Genomic DNA, 19720 nt, shown 5'->3' with positions numbered 1-19720 from the left:
CGCCATATTTTATACTGGCAAAACCACTTCCGGCCTCGGTGTAGCTGTGTATTTTGCGGGACCCCCGAAATGGGTCATTTTAAAGAGGTGTTGCCAGTGATGTTTCAAGAAACGTTATTTTCCTTTGGTCCTTCTGAAGATACAGTCATCACAGAGGCAGCCCCTGGAGCTTCTCCTCTGGGCAGCGGAGATGATGGACCGGAATACCAAAGAAAATGGGCAGGCTCAAGTGGCAATTCCAGAGGTCCCCGGTGACCCTCTGCCAAAACCTCAACCCCCAGCTCCCTTGGGGCCGCGGACTCCTCGGCCTTCTCCCTCCCTGCCGCCATCCCCGCTCAGCGCGTTCCCACCGCCTCTCTCTCCAGGTCTTCTGCCCGGCTGCTCGAGGCAGGGCTGTGGCAAAGACCCGCCTCCGCGTCCCGCCGGACCCGCAGAGGGTCACTTCCCCCTCTCCGCGTTTCAGTTTCCTCAAATGTTAGGCTGGCTGTGGGCCGGGCTGGCTCTGAAAGTCCTCGGCTCGGGATCGCCCGCCCTAATCCCCGCCCCTCCCCCGCCTCCGGGCCAGGCGCCCCCTCCGCTCGTTCAGCTCTGCCTGCGGCCCTGGACAATCCTCGCCTTGTCTAGGGCCCGGCATCTCGAGTTTTCTGTAACCTCCGGCTACGCCTTTTTTTCCAGGGCGGAGCCCCAACCCGGCTCCTCCTAGCTGCGGGCCGCACGGCAGCCCCGGCCTCTTTCCCAGAGCCCGTCTCCGGAGTTGGGATCCAGGCGCACAGCCAGAGCCCGGTGCGGGCCCGTGTGCGGCTCGGCCAGCTCCCCGCCATGGCCTCGGGCCCGGAACTCCGGCTCCTGCTGCTCCTGCTGCTCCTGCTGTCGCCGCCTCCTGCGGCCTCGGCTTCCGATCGTCCCCGGGGCAGCGACCCCGTCAACCCAGGTGAGAACCCCGGGAGGGTCGAGGGGCGCCAGGCTGACGTGTCTGCCTGCTGGGCCCAGGGAGTGGGTCTAGGCCGGCCTCTCGCACGCCCAGCGGGCTCCCTAGGGCTGAATTACGAGGCCCCTCGCCCACTCCTCACCCTAAACTGTTTCCAGCGTCCTCATGGGAAGTGACCGCGAATTTCTGGGTGTTGCTCCCATCCGGCTCTCTCTGGGGTCGAAGTTTCCCGGGGTTGGAAGAGTTTAAGGGGGAATGGGGAAAAGAGGTGAGGAACAGGAGCAGAGTCAGAGGGAGGAGAAGGGGGCCTGCGGTGAGCGGAAAGCATGGGGCAGCAAACTGGGCGAGTGGCTCCTGAGTGCCAATTCCTCGCTGGTGACAGAGAAGCTGCTGGTGATCACCGTGGCCACAGCCGAGACAGAAGGATACCGGCGTTTCCTGTGGTCAGCGGAGTTTTTCAACTACACTGTGCGGGTGAGGAGAGGAACAGCCTCATGGCCCTAGAAGGAGTGGGGGTGGGGTCTGGCCTAGGAGTGGGCTGAGGGCTGGATGCCTGGTCAGCGCGGTGGGACCACCTGGCTGCCTGAGCCCCACCCTGGCATTCTGGGTCTCCTCCACAGACCCTGGGCCTGGGAGAGGAGTGGCGAGGCGGTGATGTAGCCCGAACGGTTGGTGGAGGACAGAAGGTCAGGTGGCTAAAGAAGGAAATGGAGAAATACGCAGACAGGGAAGATATGGTTGTCATGTTTGTGGACAGGTAAAGGGGTTGGGGCTGGGGAGAAAGAAGAGGGGCGGACATAAAGAGGGGATGAAGATACTGAGGTTCCTAGTGGCTGTCCTGCTCATCCTCCCCTTCCTCCTTCAGCTACGATGTGGTTCTGGCTGGCAGCCCCTCAGAGCTGCTGAAGAAGTTTGTCCAGAGTGGCAGCCGCCTGCTCTTCTCTGCAGAGAGCTTCTGCTGGCCCGAGTGGGGCCTGGCGGAGCAGTACCCTGAGGTGGGCACGGGGAAGCGCTTCCTCAACTCTGGTGGTGAGTGGCAGAGTGTCCAAAAGTGGTGGGGCATGGAGTGTTCCAGGTGCCTGAGGGCTGGAGAGGGAGTGGGGACAGGTCCTGGGACCCTGGGAGTCTTGGAGTCAGCACCTCCCCAACCGCCCCCCCCACCCCCACCCCTGCAGGATTCATCGGCTTCGCCCCCACCATCCACCAAATCGTGCGCCAGTGGAAGTACAAAGATGACGATGATGACCAGCTGTTCTACACTCGGCTCTACCTGGACCCAGGACTGAGGGTAGGGAGGGGCAGAGGAGGGGTCCTGACCTGCAGCTCTGGGGGTGGTAGGCCTCTCGGGCTAAGTGGGAGGGAAGGGGTAAAGAGGCTTTGGGAAAGACATAAAGAGAAAAGAGTGGGAAATGATGTCCCACCCCCTTTTTAATTCACTGTCCCGTCTCCTCGCATCCAGGAGAAACTCAGCCTTAGTCTGGATCATAAATCACGGATCTTTCAGAACCTCAACGGGGCTTTAGGTGAGGAGAAAGCAATCAGAAGGGTGATGAGAGAGGCTGCTGGGGTCTTGATGAGAGAGGGGCTCCTGGTGGAACTGGGGTGCTCTTCAACTTACCTCGGTGTTAACTTTATCAAACGTCTGGACGGCTGATAGAGTAAGTTGCATTGTGCTAATTGTGATAAAAGCAGCAGTGGTGGTACCTAATGTCTGTTGGACATATGATGTGCCAAGGCTCTGGGCCACCACTCTACTTCTGTAATTGCATTTAAAACGACAGTCCTACAAAGGGCAGGTCTGTGATTATCCACCTGTTACAGATGGGGAAACTGCCTCTCTGAGGGGCCATTGACTTACCTGGGTTGCACAGGTAGTGAGTGGTGGGGCTCCCCAGAGTGGCCGAGCCTGGTCAGTGCCCTTGGAGAGAGAAGGTATCCCATCCCTGCCCCATGGGTCACAGTCCTTCATCCTCCCCTTCCTCCTGAGAAGCTGTGTGCCAACCCCCCCCCCACACACACACACCCACCATATTTAGAAGCACCTGCTGTTTGGCAGCTTTGAGAGAAACGGAGTCTGAAGCCTGGCCTTTCTTCCCCAGATGAGGTGGTTTTAAAGTTTGGTCGGAACCGTGTGCGTATCCGGAATGTGGCCTACGACACACTTCCTGTTGTGGTCCATGGGAACGGTCCCACTAAGGTGCCCTGATTGCTTATACCCGCAGCCCTAGCCCCAGTCAGTCCTGGCCCCACAGCCCCTGCCCCAGACCCCGCTCCAGCCCCCGGGTTCCTCCAGCCCTGCCAAGCAGTGAGTCCTTCCCAGCCCCAGAAGCACAGGTGCTGGAGGAGGTTCTCAGTGGCCCCTGCTCCCCATCCTGCCCTGTTCCCTGCCTCTCGCTTACCTCTGGCCTCCTCTGCCTCAGCCTCTCTCCGTCTCTCCCAACAGCTCCAGCTGAATTACCTGGGAAACTATGTCCCCAATGGCTGGACCCCCGAGGGAGGCTGTGGCTTCTGTGACCGAGACCGGAGGCCACTCCCGGGGGGGCAGGTGAGGAGGGGGTGCCAGGGTGGGTGGGAGAGTGCTCAGAAGCAGGGGGTGCAAGGAGGGCATGCCCGGCACCAGGGTCGGGGGACAGCAAAGCTCCTGGAGACCCCCAAACATGGCGGAGTTGTGAGGGGCAGACTGGGTGGGAGGCTGGGCTTTCCTCTGAGCCCCGGCATGTTGCATCTTCCAGCCTCCCCCCCGGGTGCTTCTGGCCGTGTTTGTGGAACAACCTACTCCCTTCCTGCCCCGCTTCCTCCAGCGGCTGCTGCTCCTGGACTATCCCGCCGACAGGGTCACCCTCTTCCTGCACAACAACGTGAGACACCCCAACCAACAGCCTCTCCCTGTCAAGGGATCCCGGCCCTGCCCTCAGCAGGACTCCCGCTCCCCACCACAGGCTCCTTCCTTTACCCTTTCTGCCCCCCTTTTGTCCCTCAGGCACCATTCTTCTGCCCTCTCAGTACCCCCAGCTCTCCCTTCTCCCCTCATCTCCAGGAGGTGTACCATGAGCCCCACATTGCGGGCTTCTGGCCCCAGCTCCAGGACCACTTCTCAGCTGTGAAGCTGGTGGGGCCTGAAGAGGCCCTGATGCCAGGCGAGGCCAGAGACATGGCCATGTGAGTGAGCTGCAGGCGGGTGGGAGTGAGAACGGGGGGAGGGGCTGCCATGCACTGCGCCCCCCTCGTCCCTCTCCATTCACCATCCAGCATCTCCCCAGCCTCCGCAGTGTTGCCCTCCCAGCCGCCGCACGAGCTGTTCCTCCCTTGCCCTGCGCAGGTGGGAGGATCCGGGGGTCCTGGGGGAGGAGGCACCCCGACCTTGGCCTCCCCTCTTCCCGCGCTCCCCCATACCCCACAGTTTTTTTCTCTCTCCTGTCCTCTTTTTTTTTAATATTAAAAAAATTTTTATATTTATTTATTTGGTTGCGCTGGGTCTTAGTTGTGGCAGGTGGCCTCCCCAGTTGCTGTAAGCGGGCTCCTCAGTTGTGGCTCCAGGGCTCCGCGGCTCACCGGCTCCTTAGTTGTGGCTCATGGGCTCCTTAGTTGTGGTATGCGAACTCTTAGTTGCGGCATGCATGTGGGATCTAGGCTCCCTGCATTGGGAGCGCAGGGATCGAACCCAGGCCCGCTGCATTGGGAGCGCAGAGTCCTATCCACTGCGCCTCCTCTCCTCTTGCTGGTGCTTCTACCCACTTTCCTCCTCTTCTCCTCAGCGGGTAGGGGGAGTTCCACCCACTCTGCAGTCCCCCTTCGCCCCCACCTGCTCCCGTTTCAGCTCATCTGTCTGTTGGTCTGTCACCTCCAGGGACATTTGTCGGCAGGACCCCAAGTGTGAATTCTACTTCAGCCTGGACGCGGATGCGGTCATCACCAACCCGCAGGCCCTGCGTATTCTCATTGAAGAGAACAGGTCGCTTGCCCACCTCGGCCAGAGGGCCCCAAATAGTCCCCAGGGAACCCCAACTCCTCCCCTGGGCGCAGGGCACAACTCTGCCCCACCCTCACCTCTGCTTGTCCACAGGAAGGTGATAGCACCCATGCTGTCCCGCCACGGGAAGCTGTGGTCCAATTTCTGGGGAGCCCTGAGCCCCGACGAGTACTACGCACGCTCTGAGGACTACGTGGAGCTGGTGCAGCGGAAGCGAGTGTGAGTCCTGCAGCCCCTTCCCTCCCCCAGCCTGGGCCTGCAGAGGCCCCTGCCTCCTGCCCCAAAGCCCCGGACTTGGGGGTCCAGTGGCTACCTGTCAGATGTGCTGGGGTTGTGGGTTAGGGACTGATCGTGCAGGGGGACATGAGAGGGTTGCGGCCAGCAGGGCTTGACGGGGGACGCCAGGGAGACCTCGCAGCCAGAGCTCCCGAGGGAAGGGGCTCCTGGGATGAACAGGGCAGGACTGTTGGGGTCACCCACCTAGCTGACCCAGATGCGGACACCTCCAGGGGCGTGTGGAATGTGCCCTACATATCCCAGGCCTATGTGATCCAAGGGGAGACCCTGAGGACGGAGTTGCCCCAGAAGGAGGTGTTCTCCAGCAGCGACACTGACCCAGACATGGCCTTCTGTAAGAGCCTGCGGGACAAGGTGAGCAGGCCTGGGGCTCCAGGCAGGGGTGCTGGGAGGCGAGGCCCTCGTTCCCCATCACCCTTCTCATACCCTCCCTGCACGCCAGGGCATCTTCCTCCACCTCAGCAACCAGCACGAGTTTGGCCGCCTCCTGGCCACTTCCCGGTATGACACAGACCACCTGCACCCCGACCTCTGGCAGATCTTCGACAACCCCCTGGTGAGTAGGCGGCCCCTCGCTTAGAAGGCAAGTGCCCTTCAGTAAAGGAGGACATCCCAGCCCCACCCACCCCACCCCACATGCATGTGCATGATGCAGGATCTCCTACTGCCTGGGCAGGGGGCTTCCTGGGTGGGAGCAGATGGAATGAAGAGGGCCCAGGTCAAGGTGCGCCTGCTCCACCTCCCGCAGGACTGGAAGGAGCAGTATATTCACGAGAACTACAGCCGGGCCCTGGAAGGGGAGGGACTTGTGGAACAGGTGAGCCCCGCTCAGGACCCCGACCCATCGGGTGGCCATTGCCCCTTGGGTCCACCACCTGGATCAGTGGTTTTCAAACTGACCTTCCCCGGGTGCCTTAGGGTTTTCTGCTTGGGCAAGATGAGGGCAAAGGCTGAGCATATAGGCCTGCAGCCCCCACCCTGGCATTAATCAGAGTGGTCCTCTCTCGTCTGTTGGGTATATTGGTGTATGGGTGAAATGACATTTTTTAAAACGAGATTGAAAACCACTATCCCAAAACCTGGGGCTCTGGGACCCCCGTGCCACTCGTGCCGTGTTCCCAGCACTGCTCCAACCTTCTCTGGCCTGGCCCCTCCTGACCTGTCCCCACGCTCAGATCCCATCCCTGCAGATTCTCTGATCTCCTGGCTTCCCTTTCTGCTGCCTGCTTTCTCTCCCTTCTCTTACCTGCCTGCCCCCTCCCTGAGTGTGACCCAGTCGTGTTGCTCTTCCCTTGCCCTGTCCGTCCTCAGCCCTGCCCAGACGTGTACTGGTTCCCTCTGCTGTCCGAGCAAATGTGCGATGAGCTGGTGGAGGAAATGGAGCACTATGGCCAGTGGTCAGGAGGCCGGCATGAAGTGAGGGGCTGGGGCAGGGGAGGAGGGAGGTGCAATTTCCCTGACTGAGGGAAAAGGAATCCAGAGGGTGGGAGCAGAGAGGGGTCCCCAAGGGGGAGGAGCCCACAGGGGCACGATGGTATTCATCCATTCATTCAAGAAATACTTACTGGGTGGGTCCTAGATGCCAGCCCCTGACCTGGGTGGTGCAGGTTGAGCTCTGCCCTCCCGGGTCTCACCTGCTGTCAGTAGCAGCAGTGACCCAGCTTCTAAAGGCTGTGATGAGCAGCCCAGGTGCTGCGAGAGTCACAGGAGGGACCCTTGACCCAGACGTGGCGGGACCGAGGGGCTTCACAGAAGAGGTGACATCTTAGCTGAGACTTAGAGGACCAGGAGGAGTGAGTCATGCTAAGACGTGGTCGACGCTTCCAGACGGAGGGAACACAGGCTTTAAGGGCCAGGAGCAAGAGGAGGGGGAGGCTGGCCCTGTCCTGTCGGCTCAGCGCCCACTGCCCACAGGACTCAAGGCTGGCTGGAGGCTACGAGAACGTGCCCACCGTGGACATCCATATGAAGCAGGTGGGCTACGAGGACCAGTGGCTGCAGCTGTTGAGGACGTATGTGGGGCCCATGACCGAGAGCCTGTTCCCAGGCTACCACACCAAGGTGGGCCACTGTAACTACCACCCATTCTCCTCCACCTTCCCACACCCTGTCTTGGCTGGATGTCTCCATGCATGTCTTTTTGGCCCCCCTAGTGTTTGGGGCCCCAAAGAATGAGATCCTGCAGGAGGGCAGCCCTGCGGGAGGCAGCCCCCAAGTAACAGTGAGAACCCCTCCCCCTCCCTGGGCCTGACGGCCATCTCTCCAGCCTCTCCTCCCGTGTCCCCACAGACCCGGGCAGTGATGAACTTCGTGGTCCGCTACCGGCCAGATGAGCAGCCCTCTCTGCGGCCACATCACGACTCATCCACCTTCACCCTCAATGTCGCTCTCAACCACAAGGGCCTGGATTATGAGGTGAGTCCCAACCTCCCTCCACTTCAGGGCGCCACCAGGTCCCCTCCCCACATGCAGGACCGTGTATCCCAGCCCCTCACAACCCCTGTTCTTCACACCCCTCAGTCACCTAACTGCCTCGCCTGCCCTCTTCGTATTTCCCAGTGATTTCGTGGGTATCATCTCCTGGACCCATTGGGGGCCGGCTGCCTGCCCCTTTCGCCTGGGTTTCCCGTCTGCCGATGCCCACAGCCCCCAGGTCCTCCTTCCCTGACTCCCCCGGTCAGCCTCTCAGCCCTCGTGTCAGCCTTCTGCCCAGCACCCCCGTCTGCTCACTCTCCACTCCTGCCGCTTCTCGTCTTCCCAGGGAGGTGGCTGCCGCTTCCTGCGCTATGACTGTGTGGTCTCATCCCCCCGGAAGGGCTGGGGGCTCCTGCACCCTGGCCGTCTCACCCACTACCACGAGGGGCTGCCCACCACTCGGGGCACTCGCTACATCATGGTGTCCTTTGTGGACCCCTGACACTCAACCACTCTGCGCAAGCTTCCCTGCCATTGTGCCTTCTCGTGCCCCCTACTCAGGGGGGTCTGTCTGACTCCTCGCCTCCTGGGTGTGTGTTCCGTGTGCTGGGACTGAATGTGTCTCCTCGCTCCCCACCGCATGGTCCTCAGGAAGCTCAGGGAGCCCCCTTGCCCCGCCCCTCAGCCCCCAAGCGTTCGGGGAAGAGGGCTTCTGGGGGTTCGCCACGTCATAAGTTATTGTTTCTTAGTCTCCCTCTCAATAAAGGAGGATTTGTAATTCTTAAGTCCATTAATTCTTTCATCTACCTGTGGACCTCATATCCCTCCGGCCACCTAGACTAGACGGGAGAACTGGGGTTACTGCAAAGGAAGAGAACGGAGAAGAAAAGGCAGACACGTGTTAGAGCAGAGTGGGAGCCTGGAAGCTGTCCTGGTTCCCATGCTTACCTCTCCGTCAGTGCCAGAGCTGGGGAAGGGCATGAGGAGTTCCAGACCTAAGAAGGACTTCCCTTGTCGGGCTGAGAAGAGAGCCCCCCACCCCCACCCCCTTGAAGTCCTCAATTTCTCCTCCCTGATTCTCTCCTCACCTGATGGCATCTTCTCCTGTGCATGAAGGGTGGGGGTGGCCCAGCCCTGAGCTGGGATCCAGGGACAGTGCTGAAGAAGTAAGTCCCCCTGGGGGCACATGTTCTGTGAGGGAAGACAGGCTGGAAGCTTACTGGCTTTTTGGACCTGAGCTTTTAGTTAGGTGAACTCAGGAGAGGGGAATCCGGACAGTCAACCTAAGAAAGCTTCCTGGAAGACGGGGACGGGAAGCGGCCTTGAAAAAGACAAGACCAGGACTGCTGGCGGTCCAGTGGTTAGCACTGCTCGCCTCACTGCAGGGGGCACTGGGTCCATCTCTGGTCAGGGAACTAAACTCCCACAAGGCAAGGCATGGCCCCCCCAAAAAGCTGACATTCCTTCAGGGGAAAACCTGCTGGCTCTGCAGGCCTCTGGTCACTGTTGAACAAGGCCATGGCCATGGTGAGGCCTGGCCCCAGCCCACTGGAGGGTGTGCCCACAGCCCAGTGCACTCCCTCTTAGAGGGACTCCCCAGTCCTTAGCCTTTCCCACAAAGCCCTCCCCTCTGGAGGTCTCCCCACAGAGGCCTAAGCTGCTCCTTAGGGAATAAATCCCCCTGCAGGTCCCCTACCCCTCAGGGCCAGGCCTGGGTGACAGATGGTGAACCCTATTCAGGGTTGACGCACATGGCAACTCCCACTGGCCCAGACCTCTGCCAGCCCTGCTCCTCACAGGGAGCTAACCCTGACCTCCACAAAGTCAAACACCTTCCTCAGCCCCAGGCTCCGAGCCACACCCCTGGTCTTTCCTTTTGGTCACAGCCCTGGGAGCCCCAGGAGTGGTTAACCCTTCCTTGCTGGGGGTCAGGACGGTCCAATGTGCAGGTCAGTAGAGGGGGTGGAAGTGAGGGCAGAACCCAGGTCAGGGGTCAGGGCCAGTGGGTTGAGCCAAAAGAGGGTAAGCTTCAGAGCCATAGTGGCCCCTGTGTGACTCCCCTCTGCAGAAGGCCAGCCTCCTCCAGCCACCTCCACCAGGGCCTCCAAGTGTTTACTGTCTGGCAAGGGGTCTTCTGCTTTTGGGGGCTCTGTGGGCCCCTGAAGCCCCAAGGACCCCTGTGTCTGGCACTCAGCTTCCCCATTCCAACCTCAGAGGGAGGCGGGGCAGGGATCTCTGGGGTGGGGTCCTTCAAGGGAGGAGAAAGATGTAGATTGGACAGATGGGCCTGAAGCCATGGAACAGGGATGGGGCAAAGAGGGGACCTGGGACTTAAACCTCCGGATCCTGAGTTCCCCCAGCTCCACCCCTACCACCTCCAGCCCAGGTGTGCCTGGCTGCCTTGCTCCTTGTACTCCTGGGCCAGGCCTGGATCCTAGTGGTCCTCTACCTGGTCTGGTTCTATGCAGATAGAAACACACCTTGGGCAGGAGGCCGCCCCTCTGCCTGGGTCTGCAGCTGGGCCATCTGGAGACATTTCCACGACTACTTCCCCATCTCAGTGAGGCACTCAGAAAGGCTGCGGTGGGTGGGAGCAGGGCTTCAGTATAGACTCTTGCGACTGTCACCTCCAAAGTCCAACGTCAGTGCCCCGGTGGGGTGTGCACCCTCTGTCCCCTAGCTGGTTAAAACCGCAGAATTGGATCCCTCTGGGAACTGCCTCTTCAACATCCACCCTCATCCCCTCACGAGGGGAGCACTGGGTCTCCAGACCCCCAGCACCTGCTGTCACCTCTTACCTGCCCTCCTCCTGCCTGGGGGCACCTGATATCAGCTCTACTTAAGATTCCCAGTGCCCTCCTCGCTCTTTTGTGGAAGACTCAGGCTTCAGTTCTACCCTCCGCCCCCAGCCAGGTTTGGTGTCCTCTGAGAAGGCCAGCACCTTCAATATCTGTCTGGCCTGGCCATGGGAGGGCCCCTGGAGGCAAAGCCCAAGCGCTGAGCTTGCGGATCCGAAATCAGAAGGGATTTCTCAAGTTGGCGCTGGAACCCGCGGGTGGCCAGTCAGGGCATCCGGGGCAGCGCTGCAGGGGAGGAGCGCGGCGTGCCCCAGGACCCAGAGTCAGGCGCGCCCCTGCTCCCCCCCAGGGCCTCCCTGGTGCCAGTCTTCTCTTTTGAGGAGAATGGAGCGCTTCCAGGAGTTTCCTAACGCACCAGGCTCAAGGGTGAGAAGGGCACAGGAAGCGCTGCAGCCGCTGCTGAGTGTGGCCCTGACTCTGTTCCACGGCCACTGGGGCCTCCTCGTGTCGTGCCCTCCAGCACGCCCATCCACCCCGCCGGTGAGCCCAGGCCTCCACCCGCTCCGCTCCCCGGCCCGCCCACCCGCTGCTCCCGACAAGCTCCCGCGCGGGGAGGTGAAGGTCCCCAGCTGGGGTCTGAAATCCTGGCTGCCGGCCTCGCCCGCCGGCGGGCCTTTGGCAACCGCGCCAGCCCTGAACTCTGTCCCACTTAATCCCGGAGGGGGTGGGGGGGTGTGCCGCGGCGGGGACGCGGTGGGGGGGTGGGTGGGGGGAGGGGACCTGCGGGCGGCTTCAGCGACCACCCCTCTGGACTCCGCTTCCGCCCACAGTGGGGCCCCGATCCCGGCGCAGCGAACCCCGCGGCCCAGCCGGGCGCAGGTGGACGCGCTGCATGCGGTCTACGCCGAGCGGCTCCCGCAGCTCCTGCGACAGCACAGGCCGCGCTGCTGCGTCCCCGCCGACGGCCACCGCCTCCTCACCTAGGCGCGCCCCTGCCCCCGCCGCCGCCCCGGGTGACGGCGGGTGGGGACTGGAATGAAAGGTGGGCGCGGCCCCGCGGGCTTGGCGTGCTCGTGCGCCTGGCCGCGCCCCCTCCGAGGGGCCTAGACGCTCCCCGACACCCGCCGACACGCCCGCGGCGCGCGTCCTGGCCCTGCTGCCGCCCTCGGGATCCAACAGGGCCGGCTGGAACGCAGTCGGTGGGTCTGCGGCTTCTTCTGCGACCCCGCCCGCGAGGATTCCTAATGCAGGGGCGGCTGGACTCCAGCGCACGCGCCCTACCCCGCCTCCCAGCCCCGCCCAGCGGCCAGCCCTGACCGACCAACTGGAGTTCAAAGATCAATGTGAGAAGACCTGTGGAGCTCCGACTCCCAGCGTCTCCACGTCCACGTAGCCCCGCTGCAAGTTACCCCGGGAGGCATCAAGGGCTTGGCCCTCAGAAGAGAAAGGCTTTCCGGATTCGAACCCAAACCTTCGTCTTTTGTCCCCAGGGGTCCTGGAGCCCTGCTGGCAGAAGGGGAGCAACTGGGAGTCTCACAGCCCCACCGCCCTCCAGCAGCATGGAAACCCTGCAGAAAGAGTGGCTAGAAGTACTGAGCACCTACTACTACGTGCTCACTTTCGTCTTCATGGGTGAGGGGGTTGCTGCCTGCGGTCCACTAGGGAAGCAGGGAAGGGGGAGGATGAGGGGAGAAAGACTGGAGCCCCACCTGCCTGGAAGCTGAGGGCCAAGCAGGGGAAGGCGCCAGAGGTCCAGCTGGGAGATGGCCAGTGATCTCATTGGTGAGGGTGGAGGGCAGGAGCCACTGGGGTTTCAAAAGTGAATTCATTTTTCTTTCTCATCTTTCCCCCAGCCCCTTTCTTTTCCCTTCTTCTCCTCTTCCTCCTCTTCACATCACTCTGATGTTTCTCTGTTCTCTACTTGGTATGGTTCTTCCTGGACCGGGACACACCCCACCAAGGTGAGCACTAAACCAGGGCCCAAGTAGGGAGTGATGATAAATGGTGCCTCCAGGAGTTCTTTCACCCTTATCCCTCTGCCCAAGGTGGAAGACGTTCTGAATGGATGAGGAACTGGACTCTGTGGAAACACCTAAGTGATTATTTTCCCATTAAGGTAACAGGTCACCTTCCAAGGAGATGCTCTACTTCCTCCCTCTCCCACCTACCCAACCCCTCCCTAAGCTGGAGACTCAGCCCAGGCTGCCTAAGTTCAGCCAAAGGGGCAGGGGGTGGGATGGTGTTCCAGAGGGGACCCCTTGTGCCCTCGACCACAATATAGGACCTTGAACTCTGAAGTCTGTTGGTTCAGCTGGTATCCTGCTGTCTATGCTTTCTTCCCCTCACCCTGCCCACCGCCCCCCAAAACTGGTGAAAACAGTCGAGCTGCCCCCCAACCGGAACTACGTGCTGGTCTCTCACCCACATGGAATCATAAACTTGGGGAGCAACATGAACTTCGCCACTGAGGACACTGGATTCTCCCAGAAGTTCTCTGGGATTTGGCCCTTTCCAACAGGGCTGAATGGCATCTTCTACCTCCCAGGCTATCGAGAGCAAGTTCTATCCCTTGGTGAGTCTTGAGCTGAGTAGGAGGAGACAGCCCCACTCCCCCAACCTGCCAGAGTGGCCCCCACCCACCACCCAGCAGAGGCACCTGGCTTGAACATTGGTGGATCACAGCGGGTGTCAGTGAATGGCTTTGGGGCAAGTGTCCTGCATCCTTGCTGGGAGAGGCGCTGTAGGGCACAGGGACTGCAGCACAGGGAATGGGAGTTTGGAAGGAAAGTGGGGGCACCTTTCCTATGTTAATGGGTGGGGTGAGGGACTGGGGAGCCAAGGTTGGAGTCATGACTGTTTCCACACCTCCTCATGTCCCCAGGACTGTGTTCCGTGAGCCGCCGGAGCCTGGATTTTATTCTATCGCGGCCCCAGCTCGGGCAGGCTATGGTCATCACAGCTGGGGGGGCCCACAAGTCCCTGGACGCCATCCCAGGGGAGCACTGCCTCATTCTCTGGAACTGGAAAGGTTTTGTCCACTTGGCACTGAGAGATGGGTGAGTTGGTGCTAGGTGAGGCTGCCTTGAATAGTCAGAATGTCACAGTGCGTCTGGGGATCTACACTCCCTGTCCCTACACACCTGTGCCCCTGTAGGTGGGACTGTGTGTCCCCAGAGCTTACACTGTGACCACAGCTACAGGGCTCTCATGGCAGCCCTGGAGTGCACCGGTGCCAGTTCCCCAGGCTTCCTCCCACTCGGAGAGAGACAGGTTCACAGTGAAAATCACAGGACCTTGGGGCTCAGACACCCTCGGTTCAAATTATTTTATGACACCTTCTCAAAGCCAAGACCTTGCGCACTTCTTTACTTATGAAATAGGGTTCATACCTACCTTGCCGCCATGCTGTAATTGTACACAGTGTGAGGAAATATGTATAGGAAGGCCAGTACACAGTGGTTTCTCAAGGAATGTAAGTCCCTTCTTCCAGATGCTTCTCTGTTGTCATTGTCACTTGCTTCAAATGGCCTGGGGAAGTGGAATCCTGTGGGGGAGGAATTTGGGGCACTCCTAGAGCCACTGATCTGAGTACCCCTCCTCTCTCTTGCCGCCCCTTCCCAGCGCCTCTCTGGTGCCCGTGTACTCCTTCGGGGAGAATGATGTCTTCAGAGTTAAGGCTTTTGGCCCAGACTCGTGGCAGCATCTGTGTCAAGTCACCTTCAAGAAGCTCCTGGGCTTTGCTCCTTGCATCTCCTGGGGCCGTGGGCTCTTCTCAGCCAACTCCTAGGGCCTGGTGCCCTTTGCCAGGCCCATCACCACTGTGGGTGAGTGCCCGCCTCCAGGGAAGAAGGTACCGTCAGCTGTGTGGACAGCAGAGGCCCCCGCCTCACTGTGTCTCCCCTCTCCCCACAGTGGGCCGCCCCATCCCGGTCCCCCAGTGCCTGTGGCCCACCGAGGAGCAGGTTGACCACTATCACATGCTCTACATGAAGGCTCTGGAGGAACTCTTTGAGGAGCACAAGGAAAGCTGTGGTGTCCCAGCTTCTACTCGCCTCACCTTCATGTAGCCCCCGCTTTACTGCACCCACCGCCAGCCCCCTCAGCACTGATCCCACTGCCTGGAGACCCCCTACTACTCCACCAATAAAGCTCGATTGTATTTGCACAGCATCAGCTCTGCTTCATAGAATTGGATTCCTGCAGAGCTCCCGCCCTCACTCTGGAGTGAGCATGCCCAGGTGTAATCCACCCCCATGCTAATGGACCACAGAGTGGCTGCCTTCGACCAGGTATCAGGACCCTGAATTCTCCTCCACCAGGGGCTTAACTCGGCTGCATGAGCTTGCAGAAGTCTCTTCGCTTGGCTGGGTCCCTTCTCCCTCTATAAATAAAAGCATCTGCTTAGCTAAGAGCTGTAGGGCATCAGGAAGGAGTTGGGGCGGGTAGCTCCCTGGATATGTGGGCTTTGAAGAGTGGACAGGATTTGGGTAGCCTGAGACGATAGCGTGGATGGTGAAATACCGTGACTAAAAGCTGACTGTGGTCAAGGGTACCTGACAGTAGGGAGGGTTGGAATGATCCCTGGATATAAAAAAGACAGAGTAAAGTACATAGCTTGCTTCTGCATCTCCTCCCCCTCCTTTATGTTCCCTTGGGGCTGGGAGATCAGATGAAGCACGGATTTCTGTTACCAGCCTTCAGCTCTCCTGCAGGCCCAGGATTAGGTCCACATGAATCATTCGCTTAATGACACAGACCTGCTGTGAGGACTTAGTGATTAAGACTGAAGGGTGTGGAGCAGAGATTGGCAAAATAAGAGCCAATGAGTGTACTGTCATCATCACATCACCCCCAGCACCATCAGTGCGCAGCATCCGTGAAATGAGAGGGGCAGATGAGACAGTTTGAGGGGCTTTAGGTGGTCCGAGCATCCTTTGACTTGTGTCTGTCCTGTTTGCTGACTGGCTTTGTGTGTGTACCCAGAACTTGGATACAGAATAACTTGTTTGAAAGGTAACTGAATGTAACTGTATTTCTCTTTGTCTGTCTTAGAAAATGTATTCACTGGAAGAATTTTCCCTTGTCCCTGGGTAAAAATCTTGGCAGTCCCATGATGAACCTGGGTCATTATCAGGTGATAAGTTTTACATTCATGTAAAGTTGGTACATAGAAGTGTTTAATCGGTGTAGTAACCAACACTTCCGTCTTCATCCGAGGGTAGGAATTTTCCCCTCTCCAGCAAGCAGGCTGTAAGCAGGCTACCTGCTTGGCTAGAAGTGACCGTTGGTGGACGACAGAATTGGATGGGATGGAATGGATGTCTTTCCTCCCCCTCCCTTAGCAGCTGCTGTTACTGGTCCCCTTGGTGTTGGAGTGTGGGGCAGAGGGGGGAAAGAGGGCCCCAAAGTTCTTGAGTGCACTCTAAGAAGATATCAGAAATCTCATGGGCTTCCAGATGTTTGAAGTCGATTTCTTTTCCTCGTGCCTACTTGCATGGATTCTTTGGAGGCTTCCTTTAAGGTCCCCTGGGAGTTCCTGTGCTTTCTCCACCTCATCATCTCTCCCTGGTTTCCTGCCCATTCATTCAAGGAAGGTTTCCCTGTAGGAGCTCCATCACTATCCCAGGCTGCGGGATGGAGAGAGGAATGGGGACAATTTTGGGGGAAAAATGCCTCCAGGCTTGGACATCCTTGGCCTGGAATCTGTTGGAGAATACCCACTTGTCCATCTTCCTTTCCTAACGGAAACGTCCAGTCAGCCGCAGTCTGGCCCCTAGATTTCTCCGGTAGGCACAGCCCGAAAGCACTGGCGACATATGAAGCTCTTTGAATCTGGAAGCCTTTTGCCACTGACCTTGTGGACTTGCCCTTTGTGGGAAGGGCTCTAAAAGTCCTCCACAAACCCCTCTCTCTTTCATCTCCAACTTCTGATCTTGTTATAGGTAAGGGGCTGTTGGGAAGTTAGTAATATAGTACTTCTCCAGCCTCAGAGACAGAAACAGGTCTCTGACCAACCTATGTCCTTGCCTGGACCGAGCACTTGCTTACACACCTAAGAATTGTGGTAGCAAGTCACACGGCACTTATGATAAGAAAGGGAGTGGGTCTTGGAATTTCTTGAGCCCTGGGGGTCTGGCCAGTCCCCCGGTGTCTGGTGAATCTTGTGACTGACATGAAACCAACAACATTGTTAAAGTAAATCCAGAGCTGCCTTGTTTTCACACTTATAAGCGGGAATTATAAGCAGAAGCCCCCAGAACTCCAATCTGAAGTCTCCCCCGTGGAGTGGACGCGCTGGCCGGGACCCTTGCCAGCTGGGACTCCAGAATGCTGTTCCAGGGACTTCCCAGCGCGGCTTGGACCTGTATGGAGGTGCTTCCCCTATTCGGTGATGTATGAACCTCTGTCTTTACTATTCTTTCTTAGCTACTTATGCTCTTAGTTAGTATACTGTGAACTTTGTTAATTTAATGAATTCTCTCTTAATTGGTGTTTAAGTATGTGTAGAGTGGTTATTTTGCCGGCAAATCCCGAAAACCTTGAAACCGAAAGGAAGCCTTTCAGCAAAGCGGGGGCTCAAGAGTTGCTTCTCAACCATTTGCTTGGAAAACACTGCCTGTGGTCTGGCCTGGCCCCTTTTGGAATGCGGGACCTATTGATTGTAGTTCGTGCCACAGCCCTGCTTCAGTGTTAGCTTCATGTGTGTTTTTCCCTGGGTTCTTCCCCTGAGGGGCAAAGGTAGTATCTTGACTGTGACCCGGCCACCAAGAGCTGGGCTGTGCGGATTAGTTCGTCAAGGGTCTGACTCCAGAAAGCCCCCAGCCCTTCCTGTCTGTGAGCAGTGGGCCCCTCTGTCTGGAGCAGTAAGTTTGGGCTGGAGGGTAGGTGAGTAATGGGACTCTGCACGGCACTGGTGGATGGGGAAGGAGGAGGGGACATCATCCCCCATCAGGCCTCTCTTTGAAATCAAAGGCCAATGAATTGGGATGGGGTGGGGGACTGGCCTGAGGCTGGAGAGGAGTAGGAGAAGCCAGGGAGTCCACTTAGGAAGTGAGATTGGCCCTGGAAGAGAGATATGGTCAAAGGGGAAACGTGATGCCAGTACCTGTGATGCCAGTTTGGCAAATTTCCTAGGAAAGGGGCCAGATCGGATCCCAGTGGAGAGAGGAAGAATCACAAGGGGACATGGCCCCTCATGAGAAGCATCTGAGTCGGGGAGAAGCCACAGCAGGAACCAGAAAGGTCCAGAAAGGGCAAGGTCAGACTTCTGTCTCTGGGAGAGACACTTGGCCTTCATGTGTACGTGGGGCAAGTAGGATATGTTGTTGAGGGTTGTGGAGAGTCTGTGCAGGGCAGAGGGAGTGGAAACATGACAGGTGTGCCACTCCCATGAATATCTCTCCAGGGTCCACTTGAGTAAGATGAGTGCCACTTCCCTGATGACATGCCAGCGTGGCAATCTTCCTGTCCAGAGTGACCGGGCACAGGCAGCCTCCCCCCACCCCCGCCACCATCCACCTTCTGAGTGTGCAGTGCAGTCTCTCCAGGAAGCCATCCACGACTGGGGAGAAGCCATAGGCCATGCTTCTCACCCTTTGCTGAGCCTCCCCAGGCAAGCTCTGCACATCTCTGAGGGTAAACTAAATGTCCCCTGGTCTCCATTTGCCTCCTGTCATCTGGCTTTCTAGCCTCCCTCATCAGGCATCCGTCTTGGGTGAGAGCTGGTCTAAGGGGCTGGCGTCTGGCCTGGAGAAGGGTGGAGAATCCCACTGCCAGGGCCAAGGCACAGCCTTCCGCTAGTCCCGGAAGACCACGGACCACATCGAGGCAAGGGGCACAGCCCACTGGACTGAGATACCAGGTAGACCCCTCAGAATGGCCTTTTGCACATCAATTGCATCCCAGCAGCTGCTGTCCTATTGTATCCAAGTAGAAATTAATCCTTCCTTGGATTTTCCTTTTTTTGTCTGCATTGGGTGTTTGCTGCAGCCAGTGGGGGTTACTCCTCTTTGCGGTGCGCAGGCTTGTCTTTGTGGTGGCTTCTGTTGTTGCGGAGCACGGGCTCTAGGCCCACAGACTCAACTCAGTAGTTGTGGCTCTCGGGCTCTAGTTGTGGAGCACGGGCTTAGTTGCACCACAGCATGTGAGATCTTCACGGACCAGGGATTGAACCCGTGTCAGTTGTATTGGCTGGTGGATTCTCATCTACTGCACCAGTACGGAGGTCCTGGAACTAAATCCTTAAACTCAACTGTCAGCTTCACAGCTTGGGGTCAGGCCCAGACCTTGATCAGCCCTGGATGCCCTCGTAGGAATTCGACTAAACAGGATGAGTTTGAGCCCAGGCTGCAGAGAAGGAGGTCTGTTTCTTCTGCTTACAGCTTCCAAGTTCTAGGTCCTCACAGAGAAATATGCCACATGGCTGCCCTGGTGCTGTGATGATAGACGTTTTTTAAGAGCAGAAATAGGACAGAATTGCAAGGCGTATAGTTTCAAGTGGAAGTTTGAGCAAGAACCTGGTTTTGTGGACCCAAAGTGGGCCATGGGCCATCTCATCACTGATGGGGAAGCAGCAGGGAGAAGGGTCCACTCAGTGGTCAGTGGGGAAAGGGCACCCATCTCTGAGTCCCACAGACCTGGCTTTGATCCAAGCTTCAGCAGCAACTGACCATGACCTTGGCCAATTCGGTGAACATTTCCAAACCTTACCTGTTTCCGCCTGGCTAAATGGGGCTGGTGGGACTTCCCTGGTGGCACAGTGGTTAAGAATCCGCCTGCCAATGCAGGGGACACAGGTTGGATCCCTGCTCCAGGTAGATCCCACACGCAGTGGAGCGACTAAGCCCGTGTGCCGCAACTATTGTGCCTGCGCTCTAGAACCCATGCCTGGAACCATTGAGCCCATGTGCTGCAACTACTGAAGCCCACGTGGCTAGAGCCTGAGCTCCACAACAAGAGAAGCCACCAAATTGAGGAGCCTGCGCAGCACAACAAAGAGTAGCCCCTGCTCGCCACAACTAGAGGAAGCCTACGTGCAGCAACGAAGACCCAACACAGCCAATAAATAAATCAATAAATAAGTAAGTAAATAAAGTTGGTACCTAGAAATGTGTAGTCAGTGTAGTAATTAACACTTCCATCTTCATCCGAGGGTAGGAAATTTTCCCTCTCCAGCAAGGGCTCGCTAGCTGTACGCAGGCTGCCTGCTTGGCCAGAAGTGGCAGTTGGGGGAAGATAGAGTTGAAAGGGGTGAAATGGATGTGTTTTCCCTGCTCCCTTAGCAGCTGCTGTTACTGGTCCCCTTGGTGTTGG

The 19720-nt window shown here is 58.3% G+C and overlaps 2 protein-coding genes across 5 annotated transcripts; both read left to right on the top strand.

The window, feature by feature from the left end:
* Positions 1 to 59: 59 nt before the first annotated feature.
* PLOD3 (procollagen-lysine,2-oxoglutarate 5-dioxygenase 3) lies at positions 60 to 8395 on the top strand. 4 transcript variants are annotated; one of them, XM_057748372.1, is made up of 19 exons: positions 60 to 931; positions 1311 to 1402; positions 1549 to 1685; positions 1794 to 1957; positions 2104 to 2216; positions 2388 to 2451; positions 3028 to 3125; positions 3372 to 3473; positions 3661 to 3786; positions 3966 to 4087; positions 4776 to 4880; positions 4992 to 5117; positions 5408 to 5549; positions 5638 to 5751; positions 5944 to 6012; positions 6507 to 6611; positions 7023 to 7169; positions 7485 to 7610; positions 7957 to 8395. In XM_057748372.1, the coding sequence occupies exons 1-19, from the start codon at positions 820 to 822 to the stop codon at positions 8110 to 8112; spliced, it is 2220 nt and encodes a 739-aa protein (XP_057604355.1). In that variant the 5' UTR covers positions 60 to 819; the 3' UTR covers positions 8113 to 8395. The 4 variants fall into 4 exon arrangements, with proteins under 4 accessions (XP_057604355.1, XP_057604353.1, XP_057604356.1 ...); XM_057748370.1 differs by having other exon boundaries at positions 62 to 931; positions 7023 to 7256; XM_057748373.1 differs by having other exon boundaries at positions 63 to 931; positions 7110 to 7169.
* Positions 8396 to 11443: 3048 nt separating this feature from the next.
* LOC130861001 (2-acylglycerol O-acyltransferase 3-like) lies at positions 11444 to 14569 on the top strand. Its single transcript, XM_057749509.1, is given in 8 exon segments — positions 11444 to 11481; positions 11739 to 12040; positions 12262 to 12369; positions 12454 to 12520; positions 12772 to 12980; positions 13290 to 13464; positions 14030 to 14232; positions 14321 to 14569. Coding segments are annotated over 8 exon segments (1257 nt in total). The 3' UTR covers positions 14476 to 14569.
* The last annotated feature ends 5151 nt before the right edge of the window (positions 14570 to 19720 follow it).

Source organism: Hippopotamus amphibius, chromosome 9 (genome assembly GCF_030028045.1).
Source record: "Hippopotamus amphibius kiboko isolate mHipAmp2 chromosome 9, mHipAmp2.hap2, whole genome shotgun sequence".
Taxonomy (NCBI): Eukaryota; Metazoa; Chordata; class Mammalia; order Artiodactyla; family Hippopotamidae; genus Hippopotamus; species Hippopotamus amphibius.
Note: the sequence above shows the minus strand (reverse complement) of the source record. Positions and strands in the feature narration are given on the sequence as shown.